This window comes from Geotrypetes seraphini, chromosome 4 (genome assembly GCF_902459505.1).
Source record: "Geotrypetes seraphini chromosome 4, aGeoSer1.1, whole genome shotgun sequence".
Taxonomy (NCBI): domain Eukaryota; kingdom Metazoa; phylum Chordata; class Amphibia; order Gymnophiona; family Dermophiidae; genus Geotrypetes; species Geotrypetes seraphini.
In genome coordinates, this window is record NC_047087.1 from 95,921,089 (window position 1) to 95,945,973 (window position 24,885).

The window sequence follows — 24,885 nt, forward strand, 5'->3', positions numbered from 1 at the left end:
ATCGGTTCTTTGTCTTCACATCAATGCCAGAAATATGACTGTAGGAAGATCGTTGCGTTTTTGGATCGCGGTCCTGGCTTACATCAACAGCTGTGAAGATAAGTGTAACCTTCTTGAAGGTTCTTTTTCCTGTTCCCTGTGCACAGTGGTGAAATATTTTCCTATTATGAAAGATTACATTTAGAGAAGTAGTGGAGGTTTTTTTTGCCTATGATACAGATTAAGAATGGCTAAAAAAACTCATTGGGTTGCCGTCTGCATGTAAAACTAGTTGATGCTTTTTTCTCCACTTTACTTAAATGGTTTTTCAAAGGATATTTCCACCACTTGGCTTATAACATTGTTGCAACATTTTTTGCTGCAGTTATTTATCTATTGAAACATCTCTATCATATCTCCCGCCTTTCCTCCAAAGTTTACATATTGTGATCTTTAAGTCTGTTCCATACGCCTTATGACAAAGACCACGGACCAAACATGTCTTTACTACATGCCCGATTTGTTCTTTAAAAGATAGTTGCAAATCCAATTCAGCTCAAGACTTCTCAAAGAGGATTTAATAGGGATAATAAATCCTGCAAAGTCATTATAGAGCATTGAGATAAGAACATAAGAACATAAGAACATAAGAAGTTGCCTCCGCTGAGGCAGACCATAGGTCCATCCTGCCCAGCGGTCCGCTCCCGCGGCGGCCCATCAGGCCCATTGCCTGAGTAGTGGTCTATACCTATCTATACCCTTCAATCCCTTTTTCTTCTAGGAATCTATCCAAACTTTCTTTGAAACCATTTAATGTTTTCTTGTCTACAACAGCCTCTGGAAGCACGTTCCATGTATCCACCACCCTCTGAGTGAAAAAGAACTTCCTAGCGTTTGTTCTAAACCTGTCCCCTTTCAATTTCTCCGAGTGCCCCCTTGTACTTGTGGTGGTCCTTAATTTGAAAAATCTGTCCCTGTCTACTTTTTCTATGCCCTTCAGGATCTTGAAGGTTTCTATACAGAGATGAATTTCTCTGTATTATCATAACTTCAGCCTTAGCCATATTCAATAACAATTTATCCAGCAACCAAGCTCTAGTCCTTGTTTTAGGAACTGTAAGTTCACATTGACTTCCCCTTTAGAATGTACTAGGAAAAAACAATTGGATGTTATCAGTGTACATGCTATAGCTAATTCTATATTCTAATTCTTGAAGCACGTGTCTCAAAAAGCAGGGCAGACAAAGCTGTATCCTATAGGACCCCTTTCAAAACAGGATAGATAGTGGAGACTGTATTTCTGCTATACACCTGCATAAAGCTTCCACACAGTTAAGATTGAAGCAACTCAATCACCACCCTCTCAATTCCTAGGCTAACTTTTTTTTTTTTTTTATCAGTAAAGCAATATCAACTATATTAAAAGCAGAGATGTCTAAGGATACCAAACAAAATACTTTCCCTCTATATAATTCCCTCTGAAGCTCATCCACAGTCGACAATAACAGAGTTTCTACACTATGGGCCAGATTCTATAAAAGGTGTCTAACTTGGTAGGTGCCTATGAAAACAGTCAATCAAAATTAGGTGCCATTTGTAGACTTAGGTGCCAGAAGGCATGAATAACATAGGTGTCGGTAAATTAAGCCAGGGTTTTCTTGGCCTAAAATACCAGCATGTAAGGACCTCTGATCTAACCCGGCAGCAGCAATTCTTATGTTCTTAATTAGTAGTTAGGTGCCTACACCTTTGATGTAGGCATCTACACTAAGGCACCTATGGGTGCCTACCTCAATTCGGCCCCTAATCACTCCTACTCTCTGGTAGGCACCAATAGGCGCCTTAGTGTAGATGCCTACATCGAAGGTGTAGGCACCTAACTACTAATTAAGAACATAAGAATTGCCGCTGCCGGGTTAGACCAGAGGTCCATCGTGCCCAGCAGGCTGCTCCCGCGGTGGCCTTTAGGTCAAAGACCAGTGCCCTAACTGAGTCTAGCCTTATCTGAGTATGTTCAGGTTCAGCAGGAACTTGTCTAACTTTGTTTTGAAACCCTGGAGGGTGTTTTCCCCTATAACACCCTCTGGAAGAGCGTTCCAGTTTTCCACCACCCTCTGGGTGAAGAAGAACTTCCTTGTGTTCGTACAGAATCTATCCCCTTTAACTTTAGAGAGTGCCCTCTTGTTCTTTCAACCTTGTCTTTATCTACTAAGTCTATTCCCTTCATTATCTTGAATGTTTCAAACATGTCCCCTCTCAGTCTCCTCTTTTCAAGGGAGAAGAGGCCCAGTTTCTCTAATCTCTCACTGTACGTCAACTCCTCCAGCCCCTTAACCAGTTTAGTCATTCTTCTCTGGACCCTTTCGAGTAGTACCATGTCCTTCTTCAAGTACATCGACCAGTTCTGGAAGCAGTATTCCAGGTGGGGCCGTACCATGGCCCGGTACAGCGACATGATAACCTTCTCTGATCTGTTCGTGATCCCCTTCTTAATCATTCCTAGCATTCTGTTCGCCCTTTTTGCCACCGCCACGCATTGCACAGGCGGCTTCATCAACTTGTCGACCAGTGCTCCCAAGTCTCTTTCCTGGGGGGTCTCTCTGAGTACTGCACCAAATATCCTGTATTCATGTATAAGATATTTGCTACTGACATACATCACCTTACACTTATCTACGTTGAACCTCATTTGCCATGTTGCAGCCCATTTCTCGAGCATGTTTATATCATGTTGCAGGTCTTCGCAATCCTTCTGCATCTTATTCTTCACTACTCTGAATAACTTTGTATCATCTGCAAATTTTATCACCTTGCTTGTACCAATTTCTAGGTCGTTTATAAATATGGTGAAGAGCACGGGTCCAAGCACCGAACCCTGCGACACTCCACTCATGACGCTTGTCCATTTACCCCACTCTGTTTCCTATCCGCCAACCAGTTTTTAATCCACATGAGTATTTCACCCTCGATTCCATGACTCGCAATTTTTCATAGTAGTCATTCATGCAGGACCTTGTCAAATGCCTTCTGAAAATCCAGATATACAATGTCGACCAGGTCACCCTTGTCTATCTGCTTGTTTACTCCCTCGAAGAACTGCAGCAAGTTCGTCAAGCAAGTTCTTCCCTTGCTGAAACCGTGCTGGCTGATCCTCATCAGATTGTGTCCGTCAAGGTGATCAATGATGCGATCCTTTATTAGCGCTTCTACCATCTTTCCCCGCACTGAGGTCAAACTCACCAGTCTGTAGTTTCCCGGATCTCCCCTCGAACCTTTTTTGAAGATCAGCGTAACATTCGCCACTTTCCAGTCTTCTGGAATCCTTCTCAATTTGATCGACAGATTGGCTATTAGTTGAAGAAGTTCAGCTATAGCTCCTTTCAGTTCCTTGATTACCCTTGGATGGATACATCCGTTCCCAAGGATTTATCATTTGTAAGCCTATCAATCTGCCTGCATACCTCTTCTAGACTGACCATTAACCCTGTCAGTTTCCTGTCTTCATTTCCTGCATATAGCCTGTCGGCTTCCGGTATGTTGCATATATCCTCTTTGATAAATACAGACGCAAAAAATGTGTTCAGTTTGTCGGCAATGGCTTTATCCTCCTTTAGCACTTTCTTTATTCCATTGTCATCCAACAGCCCCACCACTTCCTTCACGGGTCGTTTCCTCTTAATATATCAAAAGAACGCATGTTCGAGTAGTTTGGATATGTAGGGGAGGAGGGAAATGGAGCGATAGTTGGAGGGAGATGTGTGTCTAGTGAGTTTTTTTTAAGAAGAGGTGTAACTATGGCATGTTTGAAGACATCAGGAATTGTTGTAGTGGAGAGTGATAGGTTGAGGATGTGACAGATTGGAGGAATGACAGTGGGTGCAATAGCTCCAAGTAGGTGGGTAGGAATTGGATCACTAGAACAGGTGATGGGTTGGAGAAGGAGAGAAGATGAGGAGTTTCCTCTTCTGTGACTTCCGAAAAGGAAGAAAAGGTGGCAGGGGCTTTTGAAGGGAATTTGGCAGAGTGGACAGCTGGAGAGGCGATATAGTTGACAATTCAAGGTGGATCTTGTAAATTTTGTCGTAGAAGAACTCTGCCATTGTCTGAGGGGAAAATGAGGAGGGGATAGGAGGCAGGAGTACTTTGAATAGAGTTGAGTGTGGCAAGAAAATAAGGGTTGGCATGAAGAGAGTTGGTTAAATGGTTGTAGGATTCTTGTTTGGCAAGTGAGAGGGTAGATTGGAATGAATTTGAAGTGTATGAAGTCGGCATGGGTGTGAGATTTAAGCCAAAGACGTTCAGCAACATGGGCATAGGAGTGCAGGTCACAGATCTTGGGGTTCAACCAGGGCTGGGGTTTGGCATGTCTTACAGGACATAAAAGGGGAGGGGTGAGGGTATCAATAGAAGAAGAGAGAATGGAGTTATAGGAGAGGACAGCTTCATTGATAAACTTGTGCGACATAGTAGTTGAAAGAAGGGATGAGACAGTGGTGGAAAGCATGTCAATAGCCTGAAGGTTCCTAAATGTATGGGTAGTGAATAGCTAGGTTTGGGGGAGAGGGTGATGATTTGTGAAGGTCAGAGATGATAAGAGTCGAAGTGCAGAATTCGGTGAAAGAGCATTTAGAGGAGAGGAGAGGACATGGTCAAGGCAATGGCCTTTCTGGTGTGTAGGGGTGGTGGAGCACAGCTGAAGATTGAGGACGTTAGAGTGAGAAACCTAGATGTATAGGAGTCAGAGAAGTCATCGGCATGGATGTTGAAGTTGCCAGGGATAATAGAGGGAGATGAGGATTCGAGAAAGGAGAGTCATGAGTCAAAGTTATTGAGGAAGGAGGAGAAGGATATATCACGGGGTAGGTAAATGACTGCTACTCTGAGAAGTAGAGGAGCAAATAGACGGATGGAGTGAACTTTAAAGGAAGGAGAACAGTGAGATTGAGGCTGGAGAAGGGGTTGATATTTACAAGATGGTGAGAGTAAGAGTTCAGCACCACCTCCATGACCATCTTGGCAAGATGTGTATGAGTACCCTCCATGACACAGGGTAGCAGCTGAAGCAGTGTCTTCAGGGCAGATCCAGGTTTCAGTTAGCGCTAACAGGTCGAGCTTTCTAGAGATAAAGGGGTCATGGATGAATGTAAGTGTGTTGGAGATAGAATGGACATTCCACAGGGCGCATGAAAAGGGCAGGGAGGAACGGGGTAGAGAGGAGCAGAAATAAGATTGGTTACATTGTGTTGTGATTCCTATGAGTAGTGTGAGGGCTGATTGGGAGGACCGGGGTTAGGATTGATGTCTCCAGCAGACAGCAAGAGAAGAAGTAGGAGAATATGAGTTAGTGTGGGAGAGGCACAGGGGCTACACTGTGGTCAAGGTATATATAGGTAGAGTGGAGATGTCTGAATGTGAGGAAGAAGGGTTTTTTTTGTAGGACTGAGAAAAGGGCGGAGGACAAGAGGAAGGGTGAGCTGGTAAAGTTGAAAAGTGAGTGATTTGGTGGTAGGGGGTTAAGTGGTTCAGAATGGGGAGAGGAGATGGGGAAGGTCAGTAGAAGGAAGAGGAAATGTTATACAGGGGTCATTGGGGAGGTGAAGGAGTGATAAGTAAGTGAGAATTGTCCTGGATATAATGGTACAAGGCAGATCAGTGAGATCTGTGAAATAGTGGTGGCAAGTCTCATAAGATTAAAAGAAGAGTAAGTTGGTAATGTAAATTCACCAGGGAGATTCCATGCGTGAAGGGCAGGGCCTTGCATGTGCTTGCTACAGGATGGTAGGGTTTAAAAGGATAAAAATTTTAAATGAATGGAGCTAAAATGAACCTTTAAAATATTGCTTCATTGTGGCAGGAGGAGGGACTTTAGCAGAGAATGAGTTGTCACGGGCTACTGAGGAGCCTGGTTTGGTGGAGATCTTGTCAATCTATTGAAGAGAGACAAGATATGTATGTTAGTTCAGGTATAGGCCCCACCAAAACAGAAATCTAACCAGCTAACTCCTCAGTTAAACAATTAGATCCATTTAAAGAAAATTGTTCCCCCTATTCTAGTTTGCGGGCAAGGGGATAGGTGTTTTCAAAATATGTATCAGGTAACATAGCAACAGAATCAGAACAGGAAGATGGAATGGATGTGTTAAATCCTGTGTAGAATTTGGATTTGTCAGCTTTTTAGGGGATCTCCCAGGAGATATAACCACCTGTTCTACTCTGTTGGTTTTACTGACATCAGAGCTTGAAACAATATAACTACTGCTTGCATATTTCAAAGTGAAGCAGCTTTCATTTTGTAGCCAGAGGATACAGATGTTTCCAGATGTTTTCCAAGCTACTCAGTTTTGATGTAGAACTATTCTTTCTTTGGAAGACCAAGTCCTTGCATTTGGCTCTTTTTTTTTTTTTTTTAATTCTTTATTTTCATTTTATAGTATTGACATAATATTTGTCAAAACAAGAAAATAATACAACTCAGTACATACATTAAAATGAGACAATAGGTAATAATAAAAATATACAATTGAAATACAAAAACAGAACAAAATTTTTCTTTCTCATACGGCAAAGTCATTAAACCCAAATGTGAATTATTACTGGTTTGTATCTTTAGACCTCAATTGAGGGGGGAGAAAGCTTTACAATGGCTGAAATCTTTATCAAATAATACAATAAATTAAAGATGGTAGCAGGAGAGAACAAAAACCAAATATGGCAGGAGGGAGGTGGAAGAAGAAAAGCATCGCTAACTCCTCTTACCTTGGGCTCTGCATCCCCAACCCTATATGTAATGTCTGTCCAAGTTAGATTGTAAGCTCTTCCAAGCAGGGATCGTCTATAAATGTCAAAATGTACTGTGCTGCATGGGCCTTTCAGCGCTATATAAGTGATAAGCAGTAGCAGCGGTAGAGTTAGAGAGGGTTGGAGGAAGAAAAATGCCAGTAACTGTGTGGAAGAAGAAATGCCCTTCATCAGGTTGGGGGGAGAGTTACCATTCACTTGAATGTAAACTGTCCAGTTTCTATTCAAATTAATAGTTTTCCCCCTTTGGGGGGGAGGAACTATTATCTCTGTTTATACTCAGAGAGGTTTATATTCAAGTATATGGTAAGTCAGAAAAAGAAGTGAAGTCCAATAACAAGGTGAAACCCAAGATGTGATCCTTAGGATGTAGTTTTCCCCTTCCAGGAGCAAAGTTGGTAATGTAGATAGAACAGATGGCTTTTTAACTCATAAATCTGTCTTCAAATCCAGCCTAAGGATCAGGCACTTTGATATTTGCTCTTATTCCAATTTTCAAGGACTTTATCCATGTTATACAGACCCAAAGGACAAATTGGTTGATTCCTGATACAGACACAATCGCTGAAACATGGCCATGTCAAATCCATTTGATTCAACTGTTATACCTTTCCTTGATTGCTGCTAATAAATTGACTTTGCACATCCTGGGTTTCACCTGTTCATTGAACCTTACTTCTTTTTCTGACTGTTCTCCACCCATGAGGTTCACCACTCAGTTTTATGCATACAGCCAAAAATAAGCCATGCTGTGAAATTTTGAACTACCCAAAGTTTATATAGGAGTCTCCCCAGGAGATTCAGCCATTAAAATAATCAAGACAGAAAATTACGGTAATAAGGATTGCACCACTGAAAGGTTGTTCAGAGAGTTTAGGATCACTTAATCTCAAAACTGAATATCTCATTAGGGATGTGCAGGGTAAAACTTTTCATTCCATTTAGTTTCCCATATCATTTCATTTGTAGGAGATTTTGTTTGGTTTAGTTTTAAAAATTTTGGTTGGGAGGGAGCAATAAGATTGCGTACTTTCTTTGAGTAATACTCATTCTTCACAAATAGTGCATACCTCTTCATAATATAGGACAAAACCTGAAATGTTTCTTTTCCTGTCATTTTGGACTGAAAATGACATCCCCGACATAGTTTTGAACGAATGCATAGCCCTACATGTTTCATATATTCTCCTGAAGAAACCATAGCTAAACTCAACAATAGGTTAACTGAGTTGAGGTGTTCTTTGGTGTGGTTGTCAGACACTGTCGAACTTTCAGCTCAACTGAGTACACAAGATTTATTTATTATTTATTTGTTCATGTTTATAGCCCAGAAAGGGTTACAATAAAATAAAATTAGGTACTTGGAAATTCCATAACTGTCCCGAAGGCTCACAATCTAGCTAAAGTATCTGAGAAAACAATAATTAAAGAGTAAAGATCTAACAATTCAAATAATAAAAAAAATAAAAGAATAACATTAAAGTAAGTCAGAAATCTCAAAGACCCAAAGCAGTCCAAGCAAGACAGAATAGAAGTCCAATTGGGCTCTAATCAGTGTAAGGCAACAGTAGGATACAATGGCCGAGAAGAACCCTCGATGATAGTCTATCACTAGCCGAAGATGATCTCTAGATCCCAACCGTGGGCAAGGGCTAATGGCCTAAGATTGCAGGTAGAAAGGAGGAGGCAGGCACAGCTGATCCACCGACTACAGGGGCACAGCACACAACATTCGCGGGCTCTCCCTCCACAGCCTCTCCAACATCTAACCAGCCAACTCCAGTTCCCAATCCTCCAGCTCAGGGACAGGCCAACAGGCCTTTGAAGCAGTAAATAAAGTAAATTTTTAAACAAATTAGAAATTTAAAAATAAGGCTCAGTCCTATGCAAGGCAATAGCAGGACACAATAGCTGAGACGAAGGTGAGGTAGAAGAGGCAGGAGGGTCCCAACGGCTGGATCCATCATGCCGAGGAGAGCTGGAATACCAGACAGGCCATGGTAGGTCCTCTGATGTCAAGCCATACAAAGTTAAAGCAAAATCTGGCAAGAAGGAATCACTGATGTCTTCATAGGCCACATCCCCCAACGTGAAGCTCTCGATCAGCACACAAGCCTTGACTCGGCACTGTCCGGGGAGGAAAGCATACCACTGCCACTGCTGGAAGCAGCTGAAGAGCAGGAATCATTGCCACCTCGACTGCCCCTCTCACCCCACTTCCAGCTGAAACCTCCACAGGCCACCTCCTCCTCCGATGCGAAGCGCCTCCCTCCTTATGGCCAGACCATGATCGCCAGAACACCGATGTCTCAGCCACCTCCCCCGACGTCAAGCACCATGATTGTAATCCCATTTTAATGTTTATTTACTTCAGATGTTTCTGTTGTATTGAAGGTCTAATCCCTATTGACCCCTGACATAGGTATTTGCACTGAAACATGACCCCAGTCAGGTTAATTAATAAAGAGAATCTCATTGTCTCATTCTATGAGGTTCTTGGTGCCATTTTCTTTAGGGGGGTTTGAGCTGACATTAAAACATGTAAAGTCTTTTAGTACAATGACTATAGATAACTGCTAAGAAGTTTGTCATTAATTGCAAATGTTAGGAAATTTCATTGCTTACAAAACATTTCATTAATGAAACCATATAAGAATACAGAGGGCATTGACAGTCGGAACTCTAGCAGTAATATTGCAAGATTACAATTGAGGTCAATGCTGGCACTTTGAACCTGGGTCCAAGATAAACAGGGAAAATTGGGAGATCACAGTAGGCACCAGGGACCCTCAGTTAAGGCCAGGGATGGGTTCAAGGGAAGGGATTTGAGGGAGGGGGGGGTTCCATTGTGCTTGGGAGACAGGCTTCATTCCAGGTCAGTGGGGGTGGGGTACTCAGTAAGCTATGTGAGAGGAGGGGCTGGGATAGGATCAGATACCTTTATTGAGGACTAAGAGGATCACTGTTGAGAGGCTATATCTTGGCATTTACACCTCCAGGCAGGCATTGTGCCTACCTGGGGGCAGGATGAGTTCTGATGTGTAATCTTTTTCCATCTACTTGGATTTCCCTTGTAAAATGAGGAATCTGTGTTGGTGTTGATGTGTTAGCCTGCTCCTACCATCCCCCATACCATGGAAATATTGCTATTTACAAATGGTTCTTCTAAAATGAGGGCCTAGCTACTTGAAAACATAAAAGTTTATGAGAACTTCATATAATCGCTGAATTCTCTACAGTAGCAGAAGAGAATGAAAACATCTGGAGGCAAATCTTTAGTAGTACTGTGCAATGACTTGACTCTGTGGGGTAAGAGGGCTCACATTTCCAACTCCACTACAAGCTGAAAATAGTTTCTTCTTTCCTCACTCACTATCCATGCACAAATTGCATTTTTTTTTTTTTAATTAACATATTATATTTTTATAATTCTTACCCAGGTAAAAAAAACAGTCAGAAGCCTCTGCAAGTTGTGGTTGGAACCTTATCGCCAACGTCTGTCTTCCTGTCATGGGGTGTCCTCGTAAATCCACAACATGATTGGGCTGTAATGAATAATTGTCCCAGTGACAGGTAAGAAACCAGGAACATAGGCAGCAGAGTGGCGTGTCCACAGGGGCCATGACCCCACCTGTATTTTGCCTACACAACATCAGCTACAACAGAACTTGGGAGTTGGGCTGGTGTGTTTGACTCTCCAACTAAAAAGATTTTCCATTGCCCCTGATCAGGATGCTGCTGGAACCTCTCCAAATATAAGATAGCTTCTGGAAAGTCTATGGGGCTCATAATCAAAACTTAAATACATCTAAAAACCTGACCAAGTTGGCACTTGGATGACCTAAAAGACAGGTTATCCAAGTGCTGATATTTAAATCATCTTTCTGGACGTGTCGCGGGACTTTTTATGCCTCTGAATGCTGCTGTGTGCCCAGAGCTTAAAGGGGCATATCTGGAGGAGTGGTTAGGACAATCAGAAGACGATCACTGAAAACCCATTTGTTGGACAAATTTGTTTAACTTCATTAATTGTTTTTCCTCTATGTCTTCTGGCATGCTACTGCTATATATAACTACGTTACACGCCTGTCTGTTTCCTCCTACTTCATGCTCATAATACAACTTAGCTGCATTCATGTAGTCTCTTGTTGTAAACCGTCTGGAACTGACGGGATATAAATAAAGCTATTATTATTATTATTATTTGGGCGGGATGGGGGCCGATCTAGACTTAGTTGTCCTGCAGAGATAATCGAATGTTTTACTAGACATCCTGAATGAAACTTAAACGTTGTGAGTTAGATGATGTAAAAACAGGTATAAGTGCCAAAAAAGTACCCATAGTGACCAGATAAACACTGCAGAGACAAAGTAAAGACCCTCACACACTCCCCCAGTGTTCACTGACCTCCTCATACCTACACAAAGATCAGAATAAAAAAGTACATACCTGTCTACAGAACATCAGCACATGGTATAAGAAAGCCTAGTAGAGCTAAATAGCCTGGGTGTGGGCTAGTGAACCATAGAGAGGAGGACCCAGGCCCATAAGCCACACTAACCACTTCATTTATGGTGGAACATGTGCGCCCACTAACCCCCCCCCCCCCCCCCCACACACACACATCTATTCTACTGCCGTATAGGTGCCACCTGCAGCCATAACCTTATAAGGGAGTTCTAGTGAAATGTTTATCTGGCACCCTTTTTGTGAAGTTCACAGCAGTGCTCTGTAAGGTGCCCCACTGCTCTGTTGCTATGTCTGGCCAGTCCATTACAGGTTTGGGCCCTCCCATATCCAAATGGTCTTGTTCTGGGCATTTGGGACTTGGACAAAATTTTGGTCAAAAATGTGATATAAAGATAGACACCCTAGTAGGTTGGACGAACAATAGCCGAAATTGGACTTAGACGCATGTTTTGATTATGCCCCCCTATGCATCTTTAGCTTTGGTCTTCAGCAATAAAGTGATATGAAAATTAGCATGCCCACATACAAAGCAGTGCCTCAGGCAAGAGTTGTTATTGGTACCTCCTTTCAAATTTACATGCTTATGAACTTACTCAAAGTGTGATATGGTACCTCCTTCTGAATTTGGTGCCCAAGCCAGTTGCTGTGCTTTTGTCCACCCCCATGCGATGATCTTACCATAGTAACAATCTTTGCTTAAACAGTGGTGATATATATTTAAAACAAAATAATTACATGGTTATAGTATTTACTGGTAAATATACTTTAGTTACTATTGACTTTGGGAGTTTATTTTGACCCTTTAATAATAATAATAATAATAATAACTTTATTTTTGTATACCGCAATACCACAAATCAGTTCAGAGCGGTTTACAGGTTAAGAGACTGTACATTTACAGCGAAGTTACAGCATTATGAAGCTTCAGGTCAATGCTCTAATAAAAAGCGCCTTTAGGAAATTAAGGCAAATGCATAGGATTGGATACTATTTCCAACAGTATCTCCTGAAAATATTAGTTCAAGCATATATAGACTACTGTAATAGTTTTTATGTGGGTTAAAATAAGTTAATTACCAACAGGCTACATTACAACCTCTACAGACAGACTAAAGTGTCATGCAAGAAAGTTTAATAAGGTTATTCCACTATTACAAAAATTACTTGGCTGCCTGTGGAAGCCAGGTCAACATTTAAATTAATCGGTCTTATCTTTGAGGTATTTTAAGGCCAATCCCCAGTTATTCCTTTTTGGCACTTTTAAATATGATAAAACAATTAAAGAAATAAAACAAAGTTGCTTCCATCAGCAGCAAAGACCATAAAACTTTATCTCATCCCATTCCCCGGCTCGTATCCCTCTCCCTCCCCTTCCCCTCTCCCTAGGGCTTCTGCCATTAAAATTGCAAAGTCCTTAGTCTTGGTAGCAGTTCCTAATTTTCCTTTGGTATTCAAGTCAATCATAAACAACTTTCTGCCTTTCCTGGATTTTCTTCCATACTGACAAAGGTAATCATCTTTTCAAATATCTATAAACCTCCTGATGCTGAATTGCCAAAATCCTGCCTATTCTGCAGATTTCTTTTTTTTGTAGTTCAATAAGTTTTTTTAAAAAAAAATTCAAATAACAATAAATAATGATGAACAAAAACAGATTACAATAGCAATTCTGCAGATTTCTAAAAATTTTCTAATCATTTCTTTGTCAGGTGCTCCAGCCTGTATCATAAGATGATCACAGTCTCCCCTACTTGATCCTTGATAACATTTTTAAACAGTAAACATAAAGAGGGATGTATTTTTTAACCTACACCCCATTATCTCCACCAATGTTTCCAGGACGTGCTTCCAATATTTTTCACTTCCACAGAGTCCCACAATATATGGTACACTTCCAACGCAGTACAGGCATCCTCCAGTTTAAAAATGCTCAACTTACATCAAACTCGTATTTATAAACTGGGGTTCTGCCTCTCCCCTCCTGTGTCAACGCACCCCTTTCACCTCCCTTCCAGGTCCCAGCGCACCTCTCTTTGTCTTTCCCTCCATTCTGCATCCCAAATTTGTGCCTCCCGCGGGTGTTTGTCTCCTCTGGCAGGCTCCCTCCTTCCATCACAGTTCTCTTTGCAAAGCCGCAGCTCGTGGCTGACCCAGCAGCCTGACCCTTTGTGCCTCTGACAGGTGTTTACCTCCTCTGGCTGGCTCTCTCCTCCCAGTGGCATTTCTCTTTGCAAAGCTGTGACTGCTGGTTCCAGCATGAGGCTCGTGGCTGACCCGGAAGCCTTCCCTCAGATCAGAGGGAAGGTTCTGGGTCAGCCATGAGCCACGTGCAGGAACCAGCAGCTGCAACTTCGCAAAGAGAAGTGCCTAAGTACATAAGAAAATCACGCCTAATGGCGCCTAAGTCCTTCTCTGCCCCTAAACTTGCCTACTTTGGAATTAGGTGCCATAAGATATGTTCCCATCTTATGTAGAATCATGTCTAAGAAGATAGGCCCCTTTCACCCAATTAATTTTTAGTTTTTTCAGTTATGAGCTTATTCAAGCTCATAATTGAAGCCGATATATAAATTAAGTTAGGTGCCTAACTTAGGCTAAACCTGTGCTAATTAGTTAGTGCACAGCAAACTGATTAGCACAGAAATGCTCACTCTCTACCCTCAAACAAAACCTTTGGCTAAAAAATGCAAAATATTTTATAGTGCAGAAGTAGTTCATGCACATGTACAACGTACCATGGGGCACATCAGCACAGCACACAATATGCCAATTTAAGCTCATACAGGACACCCAAATGATTATATGGCTTTCTGGAAAAAAATGGAAAATATTTTTGTTTAGGAAATCCTTTAGTGCATAGGTTTGAGGTTAATGATTGCTACTTAGAATTTACTGCAGTTCCAAGATATGTCTAGAGACACTTCAGACCCAAATGGGTAATTTGCAAAATACTGTACAGTATACGTTTTATTAATATTGTACTATATTGTATTGTATTTTCAATCTCCCTAATATTGAAACCACGGGAGATCGCCGGTGATCTCCTGCAGTCTATGATGATATGGGAAATTCAATGCTGGTGACCATCATTGAATTTCCAGTCTATTTGTGGCCAGCCGAGACACAGCTGGCTAGGCCAGTATTCAGCGGCTAGCCAGTTAAGTCTTAATGGCCAAATATATACCACCCTTTTAGGCGGCTCTATCTGGATATTCAGAGCGAGATAGCCGACTATCTCCCACTGCATATCACCATATAGCCGGCTATGTGCTATTTAGCCACCCGGGAGTCATTTCCAGTTGGCTAAATAGCTCTGAATATCGGGCCCAATATGATTAATGGATGTATGCTTAATTTAACCCCCTCCCCCTTTTATCGAGCTGCACTCCAATAGGAATAGAATGGGTGCTCTGCATTTAGTGTTTTCAAGTAATCCACTTAAGACAATTTCCTATTTGGTAATGGAATATACATTTTTAGAGCTAAATGAATACATTTTAGTCAGGCACATCTTATGCTAGCTGTATTAGGGGGGGGGGGTCACTCTATTAAGGTGCGCTAATTAATTTAGACCCTTTTTTAACTAAGCTGTAGTACAGGTTTCTACCATGGCCCCAAGTGCTAAATGCCACCATGCTCATAGGAATTCTATGAGCGTCAGAGCAGCATTGGAGCATTTAGTGCTCTGGGTCACGGTAGAAACCTCTACCGTGACTTAGTAAAAGGGGGGTTAGTGCATGTTAAAGATTAGCATGCATTAAGGGTCCGTTCTCGTACATAGCCACAATAATGAGTCCCAGTGTGGCAAATGTGACGCAGCCCATAGGAAATGGATGGGTTGTGTTGCATTTGCTTTGCAGTAATCGCTACTGTGGCTTGTAAAAGGGCCTTAAATGATCTGTAGCCCATTCTATTCCTGTGGGCTACAGGACATTTAACGCGTGCTAATTTTTAATGCTTGCTAAATTTAGTAGTACTCCTTAGTCGACAAACCCCTCAGTTCCCTTAACCATTACTGTTTTTATCCAATGCAGTATTTGTGATTACTTGGAAGATGAAATCCCTCATTTTGAATCATTCTGTAAGGCCTCCTTTTATCAAGGGTTTTTTATCACAGAAATTCTATGAGCATCGAAGCTTTTAGCGTAGTGGCCTGAGATTTAAAAAAAACCCTTACATGGCTTGATAAAAGGGGGCCTAAATTATTAATGGTCCTATCGATGGAGTCTTTTGATCTACCTCAAGTCAAGGTCTATTTTCCACAAGTGCTATATGAGCAATCTTCTTACCTCAAGTTTGGCACTGCTTCTAATCACACACCATTGTATGCTTAGAGCATACAATAACCGAAAACCGAACCCCTGAAGAAGGCATTCAGAGCTGAAACACGGACCGCATTGGGTCCGTACCACAATTCATTGATTTGTGTCATTGTTTTAACTGTATGGATTGATATTGGCTTGAAGTGTTTGTGAAGAAATAATTTGTATCTGACTCTTTTTTCTCCACACTTTATGTTACCGATCTCCCAGTTGCAGATTATCCCAGTTAGTCACTCATTTATTGTGTGATCTTTGTAATTTTGACTTCCATTTTTTGGTGTCATTTTGGGAAATAATAAACTCTGACATCAAGTACTTCGTATCCACAGTTTTGCTCTTTGGTTTTCCCTTGATTTTCTGTGGATTTTGTTGGTGATTCTTTAGTCGCAGACTTCTATTTTAAAAAGGCTGCATATTTTTTCATAAAAATAATTTTCTCTTGCTTTATTTCTAGTTTCCATTTGAACAGCATCTTATAGTTCTTCCACAGTCTCGGAATGATTGATTGGGCCACCTGTAAAGTCTGTGGAGTAAGCATTAAATGCCAAGTAGATGAAAATTGGGATTGCCAGCAAAAAGAATTCCAGCATTGTAGAAATATTTATTGAAAGAATGAAACTAGAAGAATTTATAGAATATAAACATCTGGGTAACTGGATCACAGAGGAGTGAAGATGTTTAACAAAAGTGAAAAGAATGTTTGGGAAAGCACAATATACTTTAGAGGAATGGAAAAGAGTTTCTTGGCTGAAACTAAGATATAAAATAAGCAAAGAGCTGAATTGATCTTCTCAATGGGAATGTACTTTTATTTCAAACAAAATAGGAAAGATTGTTGACATTCCCTATTTCCCATTCAGCTGTGGTTTTGAAATGAAAGAATTAAAAAAAAAAAATTGTCATTTCAACTCCTCATTCTAAATTAAATGCCAAATACTCGATAGGAAGAACACAATAGGATATAAATAAACCAAGGGCTGAAGTTCAGGAAACTAGACTCTAAGGAAGATAATACTTGAAAAATAAACATAAAACACGATACAGTAAATATTGTGTACTTAGTTGCAATAGTAAACCTAATATTAGATGTAAATATTGGTAGGACTGGATCTGCACTATTTCCTATTTGTACAGCATCTTGTAGCTCTTGAAATATACAGCTCCATTATTCTTGTAACTTCTCCTGGAAATGACCAGAATTCTCTCTGTAATTATCCTGTAAATGTCCAGTTGTCTCTTTTGTAATCCGCCCAGAACTGCAAGGTTGAGGCGGAATAGAAATCAGTAATGTAATGTAATGTAATTTGGTATGAACATATGCATATAAGTAGGACAATCGATGTGTCAGCTATATAAGTAGGATGATTGATTATGCCGGTATTAATAACTCTGTATTGTAACACCGCTACATAAGCTCCTGTAATTCTGTATAGAGCCCATGTATTGTAACACCTCATAGAAGCTCTTTGTAACTCTACAGAAGCTCAAGTATTATAACACCTTTTACAGAAGCTCATGTAAACCACTCTGAATTGACTTTCCAGTCATTAGTAGTGGTATAGAAGCTCACAATAAACAATATATAATAAAAGTTCCACCGCTAGCTTGTTTCCTTCACTTCCTTGTCAGTTTCCCACTGTGAAGTACCCCCCTATCCTGATCCTCATAGATTGGTTAATTTGAGAGAGTGAAAGCCCAGTGAAAGTGAATTGGGTGGGGATAGGGATCAGAAATAAAACAATACATTAACACAGTAAATTATGGCAGAAAAAGACCTTTATGATCCATCCAATCTGCCCAACAAGATGACCAGAGCCTTGTCACCATGTAGGCCCAGGTCACCCATGCTTAAATGCTGGTTGTGAAGTCACCACTATGCCAACTATTTAGGCAGACAAATATGATGGGGATGATACATGGTGTATTGTTGACCGTATTCAACTTACCAGTCAAGATTTATTTATTCAGTTTTCTATACCATTCTTCCAGAAGAGCTCAGAATGATTTAAATTAATTTATTCAGGTACTCAAGCATTTTACCCTATCTGTCCTGGCGGACTCACAATCTATCTAATGTACCTGGGGCAATGGGGTGATTTGCCCAGGGTCACAGGGAGCAGTGTAGGTTTGAACCTACAACCTCAGGGTGCTGAGGCTGTAGCTTTAACCACTGTGCCACACTCTTCCCTTCCCTTCTAAGCTACACAGTTCGCTCACTCATATGTGACAATAAAATGATCAGCTTCAATCATCGGTTCCTCTTACAGCCAGTGGCAACCACAGAAAGAACTCTACCAGGAGAAAAAAAACTGTGATGCAACCGGTTGTAGAATATTACCTAGCATAAAGCTCTATACAACCCAGTATTTAGAAGTGTGGTAATACAAAAAACATAAACATCACAAAACATACACACAAACAAGCCAAGTACTTAGCTGCACAGTATAGAGACGTCCTTCCAGAGAAAAAAACCGTGATGTATATTTCACACCCCACAGACCATTTGTAATCCTCTCACGGGGCTGTGCTTTAAATCTTCAGTGCTCTCCACTCCTAATCACAGTTCCCAAGAGAGCACCTACATCCTCTAGATGCATCTGAACATGTCCTATTTGCAATATTTCATAGTCCCAAAGTTCTTACGCAGCTTCCATTAGCACAGAAGGAGGATTTAAAGGGTTCATTAGTTCATAATAAAATGCTTGCCATTTGATGGTACTATTTAACCCATAAGGTTCCATTGATTGCAGAGTGTAATTTTGGATTACATCTAGTCTGGGCTTCCAGGATGGTATTTTTAAATAACATTCACACCTGGTTTACAGTCATAACCTTTGCAACTGATCCTTTTAGCTTCTTTTTAACCATTTTCCTCATTTTATCATAGTCATCCTTTTGAAAATTAAATGTAGATTTCTTTCGTGATGTCACTCCGGGTATCAGCTCATATTTAAACACGTTATGATAACTTTCCAAGTGGACCCAACATAGTTAACTCCTGTATTCTGCCTTGCATTCCACTAAGGACCAAATCTAAAATAGCTTCCCTCTTTTCGGTTCCTAGACCAGTTGCTCCAAGAAGCAGTCATTTATGACGTCTAGGAATTTTACCTCCCTAGCCCTCCCTGATGTAACATTTAACCAGTCAATGTTGTGGTAACTGAAATCATGTTTTATTCTGGAGAATGTCAGTTTACAATACCATTTATCCTTTTCTAACTCATATATAGACTACCTTTTACATCTACCTTTTACAGCTAGCCTAGTGACACTACTGTCTCTTTAAACTTTCAATCACAAGCACACATCCACCTACAGATAAAAAAGGCCTTAGATCAGCTTCATGGGCCAAAAAAAACCTCCCAATAGTTCTTTTCAAAACTTTTCTGATTCTGTCTAGGCACCAAAGCTTAACGGATCATTTAAAACCGTGATGTTCTCAAAGTTCAAAATTGTATACAATAGCATTGCACAAGGTTCCTGCAGTTTTTAAGCTATCAAACATTAAAGTTATGAAAAAAATTTACATAGTCCCATTCCACTGGTCCCATAGTACACACAACTTTCAAAACATTGAAAGCCGCCCCTCCGAAATGTATAGCCTTCATCTTTATTTTTTGTAACCCCACTTTTGGTACCTTTTTGCTCAGTGGTCACAATTGTGTAGACTAAGGATGACACAGGACGAAAACCAAACTTTCTGTGTTTTTTCTTGTCATTTTGGGTTAAGAATGACATGAAACATCCCTACATTCTGCCCCCTTCCGTTTTACTCCCTGTGCTGCCTCCTTCATTGCTTTGCAACTTGGATGCCTTTCTCTGTTGGTTTACAAAACCCCTTCGTTTTAATAAAAACTTCAGTTCTCTATTTTTTTTCTTTCATTTTTTAAAGTATTTTCCATTCATTTTGGTTTTCATGCATGCAGTTTTTATTCTTACAACACATTTTTGTAGCATGCTGTTCTTTAAGTAGCAAGTGTTATAACAGAATATTTTAATTAGATGTTTAGGGGTCCTTTTATTAAAGTGATCTAAGTGCTAAGGCGCCCATAGAATATAATAGATGCCTTAGCATTTAGCGTTAGTGCGCCTTGATAACAGGAGCCCTTAATTAGATATTAAAACAAGATATTATAATTAGACTTTTTTTTGTATGTTAATTTGTAGGGGGAATTGACATAAAATAACATGACAAATCTTGTTAAAGTTAGATCACTTTAAAAAGTAGCACATCCCTACTTCTTCTCAGCTCTAAATCCACCATTTCCAAGAATCCTATCACTAGAATCCTCACCCGTGACAGCCTCTGGTCCTTGTCATACTCACAATGACACTGCTCCTAGCTTCAAATTCAACCCAGGTACCTTGATCAGTGTTTTCACATATTTCTTAGGCTTTAAACCCTTTAGGGTAGAAACCAGCTTCTCCTTCCACCTTTTATTTTTTGGTGCCTCTTCACTTCTGCATTGCTTGAATGGCTTTCTTTCCTGGTATAAATTATTTTTATATCCTTCCTCTTGTGTCATTCGGTTTGTGATGGCGAAGTTTGGTAAATAAATAATGCTTCCTGATGCAATAAAAGAAAATTACTCAAGGAATCAAAGCTTTTATGGTTTTTTCATTCACTGATTAATGTATTTCATTTGTCCTAGTTGTTGGAAACTGTTGGTGCCTTTCAAAAAAATAAAATTAAAATATTAAGAAGTGAAACTAAATTTAAAAAACAAGTTTGGCAGCAAACTTAGCATGTTCTGTGCATGGTTTCCTTCTTCCAGAAGCAAAGCTCATACTGTGACTGCCAGACTTGATAATGATTGCAGAACAGCCAGTCTCTCCATGCAGCCCCTTGGACTGCAGTTCTTTCTGGCATGAAATACTGTTTGTTGTTCTGTGGGCTTTACAATGATTCTTTTATTTTTTTGCAAACTCTGGGGTCCTTTTACTAAGGCACGCTAACCGATTTAGTGCGCGCTAAAGATTAGCACATGCTAAATGCTAAGGCGTCCATTATATTCTGTTTTTAGCGTCTCTCATTTGTTGGAGTAAACTGAGAGCTGCATGTCAAAAAAGACAGGCAGAGCACTCCCACCTATTCAAGGCTCAGGCTCACCCTGTTTGGTGCCCCAAAACAGTTCAGTGGTGGCTGCCTTACTCCTCTTCTCATCTGTCCCCAGATTTGGAATAGAGAATGACACGGGGACAAATTTTTCCCCAGCCCCACAGGAACTCAATTTCCTCACCCCGTCACTCGAGTTATGTTGCTGTCCCTGTCCCTGCCCCATTCCTGTAAGCTCTGCCTTAACTGCACAAGCTTCAAACACTTATGATTTTAAAGTGTTTGAGGCTTGTACAGATGAGGACAAAACTTGCAGGAATGGGACAGGGACAGAACTCGCCAGTACAGGACAGGAAAAATGAATTCCCATGGGGTCGGGGAAAAATTTGTCCCCATGTTATTCTCTAATTTGGAATTTGTCCCCTTCCCACAGCCCAGTAATACCCTCTCCCACACTACCTCAACACCTTCACTGGTGCCAGCAACAATGCATATCTGCTTCTTGCACCAGCCCCACAGTTTTTTCTCCACCGCTTCCTACCAGTTTCCCATTTCTTCTCTGGCAGGATGTGACAGAGGTATACCTCTGGGGCTGGCACATGCAGCAAACGTGCATTGCTGCTGCTGCCGGTGATGGTTCTAAGGTAGAGTGGAGAGTGGGTCAGAAGGGGGGGAGGAGTTGCTGGGATACAGGTGAGAGAGGGGGCAGGGGAAAGGGAGGAATGCATGACAAAGGGGGGGAGGAGTTTTAGAAGGCCTATCCATCTTAACTCTTGGCCCACCAAAAATGATGTAAATTATTCAAACCACTTAGGATAAATTGTAAGCGATATATCAAGTGATTATTGAAGGAGCATTTACCTCTTTGCAGGCAGATTTGGGACCATGAATATGCTGCAGTAGTCTAGACCAGGGGTGTCCACATGTGGCCCAGTGAAGTATTTTGTGCGGCCCCGGTCGAGGGCAATGCAGTGTTTTCCTCTGCTGCCCCTGGGTGTTTACCGTCTTGCCGGCTCCCTCCTCTGTCTTGCTGCAGCGTTTGCACATTTGAGCGGCCCCAAAAACATTTTTTTGGGCCAATGCGGCCCAGAGAAGCCAAAAGGTTGGACACCCCTGGTCTAGACTTTGTTGTATGCTGTTTGTTTTTGTCGATTTATTATTTTTTATCTTTCTAATATATGTGGGGGGGGGGGAGGGGGGTTGTACTCTGCCTTGGATAAAGGCAGGCTATAAAGTATGATAAATGAAATGCTGGAAATCTAACAATGTATTTAAAAAGTTATTTCTTAACATTGTATGTGCCATGGGGCAAAAAAGTAATTAATCCTTCCGACCCCTCTTTTTATTGAACAGATTCTATACAGTTCGCTACAGAGAAAAAGATAAAACCAAAAAATGGCTCTTCCAGCTCTGCCCAGCATCGGAAACAGTAATAGACAACCTGAAACCAAACACAATGTATGAATTTGGAGTGAAAGATAATTCAGAAGAGGGGGTGTGGAATAAAGCTGTGAATCACAAAACCAGTATACCTTGTAAGTACATTCACTCATCCATAAAGGAGAACTTGAGTCAGACTGACCAAATGAGTTAAATTGCAATATTCTCTGAGCAGGGAACTATAATTCTATACTATAATTCTTTATTTTAACTGAGACTTCAGTAACTATAATTCAGTACTATAATTCTTTATTTTAACTGAGACTTTAACTCAAGGGTTGATTCAACAGTGATTGTTTGGGACTATGAGCTCCTTTTACTAAGGTACGCTAGCGTTTTTAGCGCACGTAGGAAATTACCACGCGCTACGCTTCTAGAACTAACGCCAGCTCAATGCTGGCATTAAGGTCTAGCGTGCGCTATTCTGTGCGTTAAAGCCCTAACGCAGCTTAGTAAAAGGAGCCCTATGTTTATTAACTAATAGTCTAAGCAGTATTCATGGGGAATAGATGAGTTGGTCAATGTGATGAAACACTGATGCATTTCCAACAAATATTGCCACAGTGAGTTACTAGCATGTAGCTGGATAAATAAGACAGCTCTGACATCCTGGGAAATGTCAGATCTACTTACGTGGTTGATAAACTGAATGCCATTTCTGTGATGGTTACTATGCTGATAGACTCCTGCAAATGTATACTGAATATTGAGAAATAAATCAGCAGCTTGCTAAAAATGGTAAAAGAAATATCAGTTACTAGTGCTTCTTTACTAATAATACTAGCCCACTTCTATTTTAGATGTCAAGTGAATTTCGGTTTTGGATTCAGCACCGAAACTGGACCGAAATCCAGGTTCAGGTTTTGACCAAAAATGCCTGTGCATTTTTGACTGAAACCCCCTCCCCTCATGATCACTCTTCCCCCCTCCCCCATCCCATCCATAGTCCCTCCCCAGGCTTACCTTAGGAAGCCCTGGTGGTCTAGTTGCCTGTCCAGAAGCAGAAATGAACCCCACATTTTCCTGCCCCATGCCGCTGCTCCCAGTGTAATGGCTGCCAAAACTCCTGTGATCCTGCCCATTTTGGTTTCAATCACATAATGGCCACTGGAACCTCCAATTGCAGTCTCACAAGTCTGCTGCAGGAAATCTGGGCAGCCATTGTGTTGGGAGCAGGAACAAGTGGGATTTGTTCCTGAAGAGGTTACTAGACCACCAGGGCTTCCTCAAGGAGGGCCTAGAGGTGGTGGGTGGGATGGGGGGGACAGAGAGTGATCATAGAGGGACAGAGAGAGAGAGAGAGATAGAGGAGGGCTGCTGCCAGGGATGGGTTTGGGAGGGGGAAAGAGTGAAAAGCCAGTTTAGTTTATGGTTTCAGTTTCTGATGAAACTGAACAGCCAACTTTGGTTGTAGATTCAGTTTCTGCAGAAACAGTGGATTCTGTGTTCAATCGGGCTCTATTCTATTTCACTGAAATATCTATTTGCATGTCAGATCTGATGAATTCAAACTAGGACTGCAAGTTCATCAATGAAGGCTTATCATCTAGGAAATATAACATATGATCTGATTTTCTTTGAACCTGATTTTCTTTGATCATATGCTATATTTCCCAGAAGATAAGCCTTCATTGATGAACTTGCAGTCCTAGTTTGATTTCAGCTTATTGTATGGTTGTACAGCCTTTGTAATACTTTTGAATTAGTAGCCAATTATTTCTGGACGGATCTGATGAATGACATGTTAAATGAAGGCCATGCCATAAAGCAGTGATTCCCAACCCTGTCCTGGAGGAACACCAGGCCAATCGGGTTTTCAGGCTAGCCCTAATGAATATGCATGAGAGAGATTTGCATATGATGGAAGTGATAGGCATGCAAATTTGCTTCATGCATATTCATTAGGGCTAGCCTGAAAACCCGATTGGCCTGGTGTTCCTCCAGGACAGGGTTGGGAACCACTGCCATAAAGAACCAATTTATTTTCAACTGCAATCTTTTAAAATCATATTTTTCTAAAATATAAAATATTTTGCATACAGTTCCCATTGTGATAAGAGGTATTATGACCTGTGTTAATATGCTAAAAGCACAAGAGTAATTTTTCTGCATTTGTTTTCTCTTTCTCTGCAGCTAAAAATAAAGAAAATGGACAAATTCAAAATACATACAAAATACCTAAAGGGCTAATACAGGTAAGTGAATAGCTGTATGCCATACTTAGTGCATGGGTTGGTACAATTTTAATGTCCCTTTTGACACTGTGGCAGTTACTTCAGAAGCATCTCCATGTGTACAAAATAGCATTTACGTGTACAAATGGCATACACGTGTAAATGGTGATATCTGAAAGCTGTTATGTAAACTTAGAAATCCATACCATGCAGAGATTTCAAGGGGTTGTGATAGCTGTGTGGCACTCCCATCTTTAAAATCTTATATGATAATGCACCTCTGTATATGATTGCCTTTCTATCTCTTCTCCATAAAGGTGATCTCCATAAAGGTAGTCTCAAACTCGCAGCCCGGGGGCCACATGCGACCCACCAGGTACTATTTTGAGGCCCTCGGTATGTTTATCATAATCACAAAAGTAAAATAAAACAGTTTCTTGATCATATGTCCCTTTAGCTGGAAATTACAATATTATTATTAAAACTTAGCCAAAAGGAAAGATTTATAAACTATAAAGAGTTTTACCTCATGCCAAATTGTCATTTCTTTAATAAGACATTAACCATTTTTTTTCTGAGGCCCTCCAAGTACCTACAAATCCAAAATGTGGCCCTGCAAAGGGTTTGAGTTTGAAACCACTGGTA

The 24,885-nt window shown here is 40.8% G+C and overlaps 1 protein-coding gene across 50 annotated transcripts in view; it reads left to right on the forward strand.

Moving 5' to 3' along the window:
• The window catches only part of ABI3BP (ABI family member 3 binding protein), a 433,553-nt gene that overhangs the window by 112,219 nt on the left and 296,449 nt on the right, over positions 1-24,885 (forward strand). For all 50 annotated transcript variants that reach the window (XM_033942670.1, XM_033942663.1, XM_033942658.1 and 47 more), the window contains exons 4-6: positions 10,218-10,350; positions 21,980-22,161; positions 24,200-24,261. In XM_033942670.1, the coding sequence (XP_033798561.1) occupies positions 10,218-10,350; positions 21,980-22,161; positions 24,200-24,261 (377 nt within the window). The remainder of the gene's footprint in view (positions 1-10,217; positions 10,351-21,979; positions 22,162-24,199; positions 24,262-24,885) is intronic.